We start from the raw sequence: 13,958 nt of genomic DNA on the forward strand, positions 1-13,958 counted from the left end.
CTAATCTTACATTAAACACTTCAATAAGCAGTAAACTTCTCCAATAACCTGACCCATAAAAATTTAAAGCAAGCTCAATAGCTTTCATCAATTTTGGGATCAATTAACATTTCCATGTATTGGCATCTAAATTCTTTTAACACCTTTTCTCATTTTTCAGTAGTATAGTTTAAATGAACATGTCAAAGTTGTAATGAAACACATTATTCTAATTTTAAAACCATAAAATACTGAAAATCCACAAGGCCAGCTGTAAAAAATGGGCAATAATACATGTATCAACAAATGAATCAAATATATATTAAACATCACTGCATGATTATGATCCATACTTGAATAATTTAATTAATACATGTATATACTGAACAGTTACCAAGATTTATTTTACAAGAAATATTTGGGAGTTTTACTACCTTGAAAAGCTAGCTACTCAATGAAAATATTTTTTGCCATGAACTAATTTGTAAATTTTGCATTTGACATGTAAAACATTTTCTTCTTGAAATTAAATCATAAAATGACTGCAGATGTTTTCAAATTGATGACATATAAAATACATGTTTTTGTGATTTAAAGATTGATTTAAACATGTAGTATATTATATATTAAGCTAATTTACCTCTAAATGCAGTTAATATGTAACTTACATGTAAGTAACAGGCTACACAGAATATAATTCAAAATATCTGATGTTTTCCTGGCATGCAAAATATCAAATTTATATAAGGCAAGGAAAACGTCATATACTGTAAACCAACTTTTATTCACGACAACTTTATTTCGCAATTTACTAAGGGTTAACTAGTTTGCAATAATTAATTTTCGTGATTTAGCCTTTTTGGATCTGTTGTAAATTATAGAGACAGAGACTTTAAGGACCGGTTTATGGCGAGAAATATTCGCGATGACAAGGCTATTGCGAACCTTGCGAATAAAAGTTGGTTTACAGTATTTCAGACTACACAGGATAATATTGCAAACTACAAATATGACAATAAAGACCATTGTTGCATGTTTTGTGTCCATTCTATTCCCACAAACTGGACAAAGACCTGTATTTAAACCTTTTTCTATATAACCCAGTTTATTTGAGACTTCCAAGAAATGATTGAGTTCAGTAAAATCTATTGTGCTCAAAAATCTAACACTGAAAAAAATAATTTGAATATTTCTTACGTGCACTTTGTTTAATCAATACAAGACTTTTTTGAACATAGTTATGCACTTAGGAAGCAGTGTAGTAACCTGTGAATTTCATGCATTTATCAGGGTCATAATTTTTCTTAACAATCACTTTTATAAAATCAATATTGCTGCTTTACATGGAGTGTGCCTTGTCATTCTTTTTGAGTTAAATATCAAGTGCGAAATCAATGAATAAATTTGATACAAGATAAGAAAGAAGGCGAACAAATAAATTTTAACGTCACTGCTCTTTTACAATTACAAAAGAATGCACAAAGTATGTTGTGTATTATTTACGATGTAACTTATCTGATTTAAAGGGATGGATAAGGTATTGTATCTGCCCCAGCACGTCTTTTAGATGAAATGCCTCTGAGCAATAATAATTATTCATCGAATATGGCCATTCACAACTATTTTTCAATAAAGACACTCTAAAATATAATCAAACAATCCAAAAAATATCTTACCTTCGTCAAGAAGGAGGAAACTAACTGTAAGAAATCCTGGCCTAGCGTTTGTTGTCATTGAATACGCGCCATGATTTTTACTGCGAGACTGCCTTCAGGTAAAATTTCTTTTCAACAGCAAAACAAAATTTTGAATGTCATAAATCAATTCAAATAATTTGCCTATTGATTTTAGACACATATACTTGAAAAATAAAGAATATAAATTTAACAAAACAAAATTTATATTTTATAAGCCAATCGAAATACGTAAAGATTTGAGTGCTGATCATTTCCTGTTGGGCGTGTCTCAACCTGCCAAAACAAGTGCGCAAACCACGTGTAGTTTTGTTGACAATCAGAACTGTCAGATGTTTTAAAGGTGCGCGGTGTAGTTTGAACTAAATGATGCTTTTTAAAGAGAGTCCTATATTGTTATATTTAATCAATTATGTATATATACGTGTACATAAACTGTAGCATGCCCATGTGATGAAACTTCGCTATAAACTAAAATTGATCAAAGTGACCTTGAGTGACAATGCTTTTATCAGAGAGATAAATGTATACATGTTTGTCTCCGGTATACTTATGCAATTACCAACTGAAACCTATCTAAATAGTTTCTGTCTCAGCATTTAAACTGTTAATATGCAATTTAGAGTAATTTTTGTAATCATGTGCAGAGATATCTGTGTCTCTGCTATACTTAATGCAATTACCAACTGTATGAGACCTATCTATAAATAGCTTCTTTCCCAACATTTAAACGGTTATGAATTTAGAGTAATATTTGAAGATTTTATTAATGACACATCACTGTATTTTCAGTTGAAGTTCCTCTCTTTCCAGTCATGACACAAGTTAAATTAGTAACGCTAGACGTGACCAACACTGTGATACGAGTTCTAGGTGGTGTGGGACATCAGTATTCTAATATAGCAAAAGTCCATGGAGTAGATCTAGATCCAGATAATGTCACCAAAGCCTTCCGGACTAAATTCAAGGAACAAAATAAAGAGTTTCCTATTTTTGGAAGTAAAAATGGCTTAACATCTCGCCAGTGGTGGGACAGTCTTGTTCAGAAGACACTAACTCAGAGTGGAATGGACTCAAAAAACGATAAACTTAGTAAAATATCTCAAGATATCTGTGTGCATTTTGAAACTGAAGGCTGGGTGTTGATTCCAGAATCCGTCAGTGTATTACAGGAGTTGAAAAACAGGAATATTACAGTCGGTGCTATATCAAACTTTGACGATACGCTTGAAAGTGTGCTTCGTAGGATGTCTATTCTCCACTACTTTGACTTTGTTTTATCAGCTTGGACTGTAGGTCATGCTAAACCAGATCCAGAGATTTACCTGAAGGCTTTGGACATGGCAAATACTACAGCTTCAGAATCTATACATGTTGGCGATGATTATCAGAATGATTATGTAGGTCCAAAGAAAGTGGGAATGCAGAGTATTTTATTTTGTCCAGATGTTTCAAATATTCCAACAGGTGTTAAATGTTCAATAACAAATCTATCTGATCTATTAGAATATGTTTAAAGAGACTGGTTGTTACATCTCTTTTTAAAAACATTTATCTTTTATTGATAAATAACTGAATGGATTGCTTGTAAGCCAATAAATTAATCCTTCTACTGCAATCATTTTCCCATGGTCTGCATTTCAAGTACCATTTCCTTTATTTTTAAATTTGCTGACAAAAATCAAATTTTACAGTTTTTTTTCTGCCAATGACCTCACCAAAATGACCTTGGGTCAAGGTCCTTACACATTCACAGCCTCAATCAGCTCAGAATACCTGTGCCAATTAAGAATGAGCTTCAAGTGTTTCTTTATTAATAAATAAATATGTCCAGGAGAGGAATTGTACACTTTTCTGAAGAGACTTTGATCTTGCAAAATCAACTTTGTTTCAGATCATTACATGCCAGAGATCTTGAGCTTGTCCAAATGACCTTGAGCAAAGAATCTCAGGTCATAAGTAGTCAATGTGTTCAATACCAACATCCAATATTTCTCCATTAGAATCTTATTGACTGCACACAAGATAATGCCCTCTTTTGCCAGTAATCTTGTATTGGCCTAAAGGACTGAGAGTTACGGTTTGAAATGAATTATATCCAATATTATGAGAATACATGTATTCCTCATCAGACCCCTCTTTATTAAAACACAACATCCATTTCATATGTTATCACTTTAATTTATTATGTTTTATAATACATGAACTTAAATGACATGACTGATTTCCCTCAAACGAACCTCTAAGTTGGTTAAATTTTTGTAGCTATAAGCAGAAATGGTTTTCAAGATCTTCAGGACGTAACATCAATCTGATGCTGACAAGCAGGCAATAAGATTAATCTGACATTTCTCTGTCCATTAACTCTGGCTAATTAATACAAATCCAAAAAATTTCCCTATCTTAAATTTATATTACAACACTGTTATCTACCAGACATAGTCTAGTTCTAACACACAATTACAAACATTCACTAAACTTCTCACTGCATACTCAGAAATGTGGACATGAATTCTGCTAAGAGTGTCATTTTAGATCATGCATGATTTATCATCTAATTAGAACATTATCTATAAATGCAACAAAAATGACTTTATGAAATCTACTGTAAACTTGTAAAAATATATCAAAGAAAGGTGATCAAGTTTATCATTATTCAATTATGATAGTTTTGAATGTTGCTCAATCAATCTCATTTAATAACAGAGGATATATCTGTCTGATGTTTTTCATAATGTCTTCAAAAGAAAATATTTTACCAGATATACATGTATGTTTATAAAGAAGGCATACATCATGTTCAAATACTGCGTGTGGAGACAAATGAATTTCAAAATGTTTTACAAGAACATGTACATGTATCATACACGTACTGTATGTACATGTATATGTTTAAAATTATTTTAACTTTGTAATGAATTCAAAATTCATAGACATATATCTCTTCCTAAGTATTTCCATTTAGACATTTATTTTCAATTGTATGACCAAAACTTGGCAAAGTGAACAAAAGGCATGTAATAAATTACACATGTTTGTCTATTCAAATAAATATATATGAACAAGGAAGCCATTAAATTTTACAAGTGTACAGCTGACAGTCTCTTTCTTATTAAACTTCAAACTTAATATGAAGGTGGTAAAGTAAAAGAGTTCCAAGAACTGAAACTAAAACAAGATTGCACAAATCATCACATAGTACAAACATAATATAAACAGCATAACCATGATAACAAGGTACTATCTACATATTATACAATGTACAGTATTATGTACATACTTTGATTCTGTACAACGATCTATACACATTTAAATACAGTACTAATGGACCTCTGCAGCAATTCAAATTCAGACCGTTTTATAAATAGCATTCTGCTTGGTCTCAAACAGTACATTAATTGTTCATATTAAATCAGATAGCCATTATTCAAAATCAAGTTCAGTCATCGGTAATACATTTCATAATTTCTGTTTAATTTTCCTACCATTAAAATATGTGCATTTAATACCAGACAATTTATGTGCAGTTCAATGATTACATTAATGTTATTCAACTATTAGTAAATCTATCACTTTCTATAGACTTTACAACATTTATTACAATTTCAGAATCTACTGGACATTACAGCTTTTTTTCCTAAAATATATGCATGTACGACCTTACAACATATCACAAAGATGTGGGTACTGCATGGACATAACAAACATTCTAACACTGAATGCAGAGACAAGTTTTCTCTATAATTTCCATAGGTTTAAACTCTTGTCATTTAGATAGTCAATATCCAAAAAGAAAAATTACAGCAAATTCAGCAATATCATAAATACATGTAGATTTACATTCACAGATCATCTTGAGACAATTTCCATATAAAATTTTGGCTGGAGGAAAAAATCTCCCAAGTTGTAGAAGGTTTCCATATTTTCCCTGTACTTTGTCCCTTTTGACTTTGATTTACACATATTCCTGTTTTTTTCCCTTGTCCAAAAATTTTTCATTTTCATTTTGTGGAAGAAATGAAAGTTCATCAGCCTGCTGATGATATAATGTTCACTTATTTTCATTGTATTAACCGTGTCTTTTTTTTTTATTAGAACTCACTAATATCAAATATGAAATACACTATATTTCCTTGCATAAATGTACTTCATTTTTTCGTCTTCTCTCAATGAATTACACCCCTCTGTTGCTACCTTTGATCCTCCTCTCAATTCATGTTTGGTCTTGAAGGGATGGATGGTCGGTCTGGAATTTTAGGAATATTTCCCCCGGGTCCTGGGCGACTGGAAAAGAATATAGAGGAGTTAAAAAATAGCATGTATATATATTCAATAATCAAGAAAAAAATATATACCAGCTAGACTATAAATCAAATAGTTTTACATTTTTTTGGACTAAATTCTACAGAAGCATACATTAAAAGGATATAGAGACAAAGTGTATAAAAATATATAACTGTATATATGTATATATACATATATATTCCTGAAATGCAAAATGATGCAAATAATGCTACATTGTATAACTATATAATATCAGGAAGCTCATAATATAAAGAGTTAAAATTCAATGAAAGATCCAGATCTTTTTTCCTTAATGGGAAGATGAAAGTAAATCCTTCAGTCCACAAACTCAGGGGCCTAACATCACCTTCCTTTCAAGTTTTGGGAGAGGGGGACTTAAAAAGCAGCTTCAATTCATATACATAACTATCTCTCTAATATCTAAGAATGGGTTCACTTTTACTATGGATAGGGTCTAAGGTATTTTCAGCCAAATTTACTTTAATATTGAAAATCCCCCAAGTGAGGATCTGAATCTTCCCTTGGCATCCATGTATTAGTTCTACCCTCATTTTATCATATTTTTAGCAAGACAGGTTTATTTTTTAAGTTTCTTTTCTCTGTTATCCAAAAATAAACTCTCCACTTTGTGCTTTTAATTTTAACCCCCATCCCAAATGAAGGACAAATCCTGTTATATTTTATATACTAGTACCAAGACACTTGTTAAAATGAACAATTGTAATCAAACTCTGATTAAAATACATTCAAGGGTAATAGAAAAGCAAGAAGCATACAACTTATAACGAACCATGCAAATCAAATTTTACATAAACAGAATTAGTGAAATTAATAAGCAATAAACAGGAATCCTGATAATACAAATAAAAGCTACATTGGGAGACAACGTACTTGCGCATATATGCACTTCCAACCGCTTGGCCAACATTCCAGCTAAATTTTACAAAAAAAAGACTATAATAGAGTCATTCTCACTAAAAATTCATTCTGTATCCCATTCATTAAGGTGGAATGTCCCTTATTAATTCTGATCCCATGTTTTATGTGGATTCTCCCTTGTTGCATTAAAATGTAATTTATTTTCAAAAGATATTCAACAGTCAAAATACAAATGCCTGTTAATTCAGCATTCGTCAGAAAGGTAAATCCATTTTGAGTAAAATACCAAACGAGCTAAACTGTTAATAAGTACAATTTAATGTAAAAAGTTCATTTTAAAAAAGTTTAAAATTATATATATACTGTATACATGTATTCACAACAAAAATATAAATTAAAACTTTATATAACAAAATAACTCAATATTTTTAATAAATCAAAACTTTAATTTGATATATAAAATAAAATATTAATGGTAAAAAATACTGAATTTTAAGAAAAAATCTCCCTATGTAACAGCAAAAACTGACTACTGTTTTGCACCAAATTAAGAAGAGTGTGCAATTATGAATCCTCTATAATAACTATAATTCACAACAAAAATATAATTTAAAACTTTATATCACAAAATAACTCAATATTTTTAATAAATCAAAATTTCAAGTTTTGTCATTTAAGATATACATCTTTAAATAAAGAATTAAAACAAATTAAAGAGCCAATCCGTCTATAAAAATTAACAAACTGAATTTAGTCCGGATAGAAAAAACTGGCAAAAGCTCATAATTAACAATAATTATATCCTCTTATCCGGCCAGTCATAATGTTACTTCAAAGCAATTAACAATGTGAAAACTGTGACATTACTAGTTTTGCACCTAAACAGAAACTGACACTAGTGTGCTAAATTAATTATGTTTAAATGCATTTCACCAAATATAAATACAAAATATATATATGCGATTTACAAATCAAAATAAAGTTATTCAAATTATGCAAAGGCAGAAGAAATTTTTTTTTTACATGAAAATTAAAAGCAGATTATTCATTATTATTATGCTATCTTGATATATTTTATTATAATGCGTTTGTGTAGATTTTGAAGCCATATAAAAGAAAAGAGCCGCATTGCCGATTTTATTGTATTTTTGATAAAATAAAAAGTTGGTATTGCATAAAATGTTATGCAGCTCAGTATTCAAATATGTTATTTTTGAGATTTTGGCTACTTCGTTTGAAAATACCGAGGACATTATACAATCTGTTAAGCAATGGATAAAGCAGAAATTTTGACCAGAAATGGAAAGTATATCTGTGATTAAAAAAAATCTTTATGTTAAAGAAAATTGAAATTAAAATTAAAAAAAATACCTTATCTACTTTATTGCCAATAAAAGAAAAATAAAAGTGTGAAATCAATGAATTAAAAGGTAGCCTTAGGCAACATATTTTAACCAAATGCATGTAGTCCTATTTTATTTAATAACAGCACTCCAATATATTGATTGATTTTATCATTTAATATAAACAGTAATTTAGAAATTTCATAATTAATATTTTCCTGCATTTTTCCTGCACTCCCTTCGAATATTATGGTACCGGTGATGGCCTTCAAAATATATACAATTATAGGTGTGCAATCTGGTTAAAAAAATAAGTACACATGTACCGGTATTAGAAAATGTGAGATTAAAATGTGCTCACTATTAGATAAAGATATCAACCAATGAAAATTGCAAGACAAAGCACAGTATCAAATTATTAGTTTGCACACAGACAGGTAAAATGCACTGAGGGGTAATTTCATTCAATCCAGTCTTCCATAAAAAAAAAAATGTGAAAAAAGAAAAGAATCCAACAAAAAATAGCTCTAGTGTTCCCTTATTGTCAGTGACTAGTTAAGCACTGAAAATTCACCATTGTCGCAAAGATTATTTTTAGCACTAAATCAGCAGAGACATATATCACATATACATATCTCTGATTGCATGTAAACATTCTTATACTGAAGCAAAGCAATTGACCTCAAGAAAAAAATGAATTAAAAAGAGAAGAAAACTACCATTAGAACATGCATTCATTGCCATAAAGATCAATGCAGCAGTGCATCAAGGTGCATATCTTTTTTTTTTTCTACTTTTGCACTTTTCCCCATAGAAGCACATGTTCTAATGTTTTATTTTTCAGCCCTGCATCTACATATGTTTATATTCCAAACATTAACCACCACCATTTCTAGCTGAATGTGGTGTGTCTCTCACTTTCTGTTTGAAGTTCATTTACTTGTGTGTGAGTACAAACCACACTATATATAAATAACGAGTACATAATAAATTCTAGTGTGTTAGATATATAGCAAAAATAAACATGACAAAAACTGTGTTTCAAATTGTTTTAAATTAAAGAGAGATTTATTTCACAGGATTTTCATTTCTATATACCGGTATTATTTGTATGCTAAGTTTCAATTTTCTGCTGTGATTGTGTAATGATATCTTAACACCAATGTTCTAACAACTAAACATGGTTTGAAACACAGTTTTCTATATTGTTTGACAATCATTATGTATCATTGTCAAAATCAAACTAGAACAGCCAAACAGAGAGTGAGTTATTGGGAAGATGTGTTTTGTATCGAACCCTTTTTGTGCCGTTTTCCGGTCAATATTCACATCATATTTCCTGTAAAAAAAGACAAAATGTGCCCATGCTGTATGACTTGGGAAAAATATTAGTTTTTTATACCGGTATTACTTTACTAAACTAGGCAAAACAGACAATTGTAAGACGTAGATTATTACTATTCTACTTTTGATTTTATCTGCCCAAATTTACCCCAAAAAGTCTAAAGGAAGTCTTTTTTCAATTTACATCTTAACTTTTCTTGACTGTATACTGTAAATCACTTCTTATTCACAAAACCTTTACTTAATTACGCATTGCAATCTGCAAATGAAACTTTTGTCCTCACATATATCATCTTGAAAAAAAGGGCATTTCATGAAAATGTGATCTAAAGTATGACAATTTTGAGATACTGTAGTAGCGTTAAATCTCGATACTGTTTTAACACAATTAGAGTATTTTATGACATGCATATGTTTTCATTAATAAATCTTTGATTATTTTAAAATGAGCCACAACTAATCGCAATGCTAACCATCTACCCAGCTGGAAGGCAGTGAGCATTTGCACCAAAAATACTGTATGTGTCATTGTTATCTCCCCAATAAAATAGGTACATCTGCACCAATTCAAAAGCAACCACTGCTCTAATTCTTATCTCTTATACACAAATACAGAATATGATTAATATCTATATATTTGACAAAATGTTACTTAATTTCATCTTCTTTTTTTTTTTGACCAAATTCCTATCAGAATTTTTTATTGGAATAATTAATTATCTTTTGGTAAAAATTGCCCTAAATATTCAATGTAAAAAAAAAAATCAAAAAATTTTTATCAAACATCTTCATATTGTTCTCAATTCAAACTAAAATAAAGTCCAAGATCAAATAAAATCACGAAACAATATGATGATTAAAAAAAAAATCTTAAGTTTCCTCCGTCTATGTCAACATTATATGATGCTAATAAACATGCGAGATCTCAAAATCTCTCCACTTCACAACAACAAAACTAGACCGCCAGGACTGTCAACTTACGCTGGAATTGGAGGGACGTTGGCTCCCATCATGTTGGCGACCGCCGCTGCATTAGATGCGCTGAATCCAGGGGCCGTTGGGGCTGGCCTGGATGGAATGTTTGGTGCTGCCCTGGCCGGCATGTTCTGGGGAGGGGCACTGCCCGGGCGGTTAGGGAGTGGTGGGGGAGGGGCCCTTCCTGGCTTGGGAGAGGATGGCCTTGAATTAGGTCTACTGTATACGAGAAAAGAAAAAGATGAATTCATTTGTCAAGTATGTTACAGAAAAGTATTGTGTTGAAGTCTACCAGGTAAACTTGTAAATTTCCTTTTTTTTACTTTACAGGAATTTTCTTTTTATAAGAATTAATTCTAATAAAACTTTTAATGACAGTTTTATCATATATATAATTCCTGGCTGTATTTCATTTCCGAAATTTTTGGTAATTATCAAATTTTCATTTCCGGCATTTTTTAGTTTTCATTTCCAACAATTTTTTGTTTTCATTACCGACATTTTTCAAATACATATGTAGTACCTATAGTAACAGATTTGATAACTTTACTTATGAAAATTTAAAGAAATAAATCATTGAAATCCAATTTTGTAAATCTATCAGTGACTTGGACATAAGTATGGTGTTGTCACTGACATTTAATTTCGTGCTTATTAAATGTGGTGAAAAAGTTTTATGTACATTGAACTCTTTTACCAAGACTTAGTGCTACATGTATGCATAGATGTTTTTTTTTTTTAATTTTTTTATTAATATTTTGGTATAAATACTTTTAAAATTCCATTTTCTTTCACTTAGAAAACATTGAATTGCCGCACAGGTAAATTCCGCAAATGAAAAAAAAAATTGTGTCAGAAATGAAAACAAAAAATGTCGGAAATGAAATAAAAAAATGTCGGAAATGCTATGCATATTTCCGGGAATGAAATGCAGCGTAATTCCTAATCTCTAGTTAACCCATTTAATTTGTACTAATTTCTTGACCATTGATATGGAAAAAAATAACCCACCCATTTTGCTGTGTATGGTCCACTTTCAGCCAATCATCATCCACGGGTGGGGGTACAGGGGTGGAGGAGGTGGTCATGGAGATGTCCCCTATAATGCTCAGGGCCTCCTTTGTCACGTGATACATACGCAGTAACTCCTCCCTCCTCTGAGCTTCCTCAGCAGACTCCTCCATCATAGAACTCTACAATTAATTAAACGATTATCAATTAATTAATTATAAAAACCAGAAGTCTCTGTCGAGACTGAAGCTCTACTGGTTTGTACTTATAGCAAAGGAAGAGTAAAGTACTTAAGCAGTTGGGAATTGAAACTTTACACCAGCAAAAAAGAGAATATAATGATCCTTGAATAAGTCTCTTTATGTTCTTAGTGTAGACTACTTGCATGCCACATTACATTATAATCAGACTAAAACTGTATTTGAATTAGCATTTTGAGAGTAACAGAAATTGCTATCTTTATTAACCAAGGTAATAATGTTCATTGAAGTCAAAAACGGATATACAGAATTATGTACCTTAGTGTTGTCTACTTGTGTGCCAAGTTATATTGAAATCATACCAAAACTATAGGAGAAGTAGCATTTTGAAAGAATTTTACAGAAATTTCTATTTTTCATAACAACGCCAACACCGTTCGTCGAAATCAAAAACCGATATACTGAATTATGTATTTTAGTGTAGTCTACTTATATACCAAGTTATATTGAAATAAGACCAAAACTGTAGGAGGAGTAGCATTTTGAAAGAATTTTACAGAAATTTCTATTTTTAGTAACAGACAAACACCCTTCGTCGAAATCAAAAACCGATACACAGAATTATGTATCTTAGTGTATTCTACTTGTGTGCCAAGTTATATTCAAATCAGATCAAAACTGTTGGAGGAGTAGCATTTTGAAAGAATTTTACAGAAATTTCTATTTTTAGTAACAACGCCTACACCGTTCATCGAAATCAAAAACTGATATATAGAATTATGTATCTTAGTGTAGTCTACTTGTGTGCCAAGTTATATTGAAATCAGACCAAAACTGTAGGAGGAGTAGCATTTTGAAAGAATTTCACAGAAATTTCTATTTTTAGAAACAACGCCAACACCGTTTGTTGAAATCAAAAACCGATACACAGAATTATGTATCTTAGTGTAGTCTACTTATATGCCAAGTTATATTGAAATCAGATCAAAACTGTAGGAGGAGTAGCATTTTGAAAAATTGTTTACAGACAGACAGACAGCTAGACAGACGGACGGACGCCGGACGCATTACTATCGCATAAGCTCTTCTGGTCTCTGACCAGTAGAGCTAAAAATATCTATTCTGTTTCATCATCTGGATTCAAAATTCAAGAACATTTATTTTTTTGTTTGTTGAATGTAGAATGTATTTTCCACTAAATTTAGCATGATAATGCTTCAAATCAGTCAGAAAATTTTATATATTCCAAATGTAGAATGTGGAATGCATTTCTACATTGAATTTTGCATGACAATGCTTATATTCAGTCAACATAGGAAAAGAACAAGCACTACACATTACTCACTTGTTCGGGACTTGAGTATAAATGAGCCAGCAGTTCCCCTCCAATGAATTCTTTTATCTGTGAATCATAAAAATGAATTATATATATAAAGAATTTTAAACATGCAGCATACATGTGCAGGTACATATAGATATACAATTTATATCTCTTGATTATAAGAAAATCAAAATAATTCCATGTATATTTAATCAATGTAATTCTGCAATCCTACTTCTTTTGTATAGAAGAATTCACAAAACAAAAAAATACTCCAAATTATAACACCTACCCTATATATGTATAGTACATGTATGTTTCTAACATGAGGATTGCATTCTGAAATTCTTGGCTTACCTCATTGACAATGATGTGCATGATGCATTTAGGGACATGGTCTCTCTGGTTTTTGTTGACAATTTTCATGTAGGACTCCACCAGGTTTCTAATGGTTTCCACCTGTCGTTCCAGCTGTGGGTCCATGGAACCCACATCCTCCTTATTCTACATAAGAAATGCATTGTTCAATATCAATATTAAATTCGAAGAATATACTTTTCGAACATGGACATGAACATATATTTGATCATTACAATATTTTTTCCCCCATCAGAATGCCTAACTTAATTTTTTATTGATCTGTATTTCTCATAATTTATAAAATAAAATTATGATATCACTTATCCTCTTTAACTATAAGCAGCTTACTTTACAATTAGATCATCATCTGAACAGTTATAGCCTTCTGTAACTGATTCAATGGTCTAACATTTCATGACTTTTGACATCATCATACTTTTAGTTTTAACATCAAACTTTTAGTTTTAACATATTAACACATTCCAAAATACATGAGACAAAAGCACCATTTATCCCTGTTTCCTTTTTTCCATGACCCCCCTTTCCC

General features: G+C 30.8%; 3 protein-coding genes across 23 annotated transcripts in view; 1 reads left to right on the top strand and 2 right to left on the bottom strand.

Moving 5' to 3' along the window:
- LOC134247724 (centriolin-like) overlaps nt 1–1,756 on the bottom strand; it is a 61,914-nt gene extending 60,158 nt beyond the window's left edge. For all 11 annotated transcript variants that reach the window (XR_009987918.1, XM_062730067.1, XM_062730064.1 and 8 more), the window contains exon 1: nt 1,656–1,756. The gene's annotated coding sequence lies outside the window, so the exon portion shown is untranslated. The remainder of the gene's footprint in view (nt 1–1,655) is intronic.
- Nucleotides 1,757–1,882: 126 nt separating this feature from the next.
- On the top strand, nt 1,883–3,195 carry LOC134247729 (haloacid dehalogenase-like hydrolase domain-containing protein 3). Of its 2 annotated transcripts, none has more exons than XM_062730084.1 (2): nt 1,883–2,016; nt 2,466–3,195. In XM_062730084.1, exon 2 carries the CDS (start codon nt 2,489–2,491, stop codon nt 3,188–3,190), a length of 702 nt encoding a protein of 233 aa, XP_062586068.1. In that variant the 5' UTR covers nt 1,883–2,016; nt 2,466–2,488; the 3' UTR covers nt 3,191–3,195. The 2 variants fall into 2 exon arrangements, with proteins under 2 accessions (XP_062586068.1, XP_062586069.1); XM_062730085.1 differs by having other exon boundaries at nt 1,940–2,016; nt 2,487–3,195.
- Nucleotides 3,196–3,833: 638 nt separating this feature from the next.
- The window catches only part of LOC134247726 (dynamin-1-like), a 31,758-nt gene continuing 21,633 nt past the window's right edge, over nt 3,834–13,958 (bottom strand). For 6 of the 10 annotated variants that reach the window (XM_062730073.1, XM_062730072.1, XM_062730074.1 and 3 more), the window contains exons 17-23: nt 13,409–13,555; nt 13,076–13,132; nt 11,531–11,712; nt 10,526–10,738; nt 9,498–9,539; nt 6,870–6,911; nt 3,834–5,957 (exon numbers count right to left, since the gene is read on the bottom strand). In XM_062730073.1, coding sequence (XP_062586057.1) covers nt 5,882–5,957; nt 6,870–6,911; nt 9,498–9,539; nt 10,526–10,738; nt 11,531–11,712; nt 13,076–13,132; nt 13,409–13,555 — 759 coding nt within the window. In that variant the 3' untranslated portion in view covers nt 3,834–5,881. The remainder of the gene's footprint in view (nt 5,958–6,869; nt 6,912–9,497; nt 9,540–10,525; nt 10,739–11,530; nt 11,713–13,075; nt 13,133–13,408; nt 13,556–13,958) is intronic. The other 4 variants (XM_062730076.1, XM_062730080.1, XM_062730079.1 and 1 more) reach the window with 4 other exon arrangements.

Source organism: Saccostrea cucullata, unplaced genomic scaffold (genome assembly GCF_032062105.1).
Source record: "Saccostrea cucullata isolate Sc308-1 unplaced genomic scaffold, CSIRO_AGI_Scuc_v1 ctg64, whole genome shotgun sequence".
In the NCBI taxonomy this organism is placed as follows: Eukaryota; Metazoa; Mollusca; class Bivalvia; order Ostreida; family Ostreidae; genus Saccostrea; species Saccostrea cuccullata.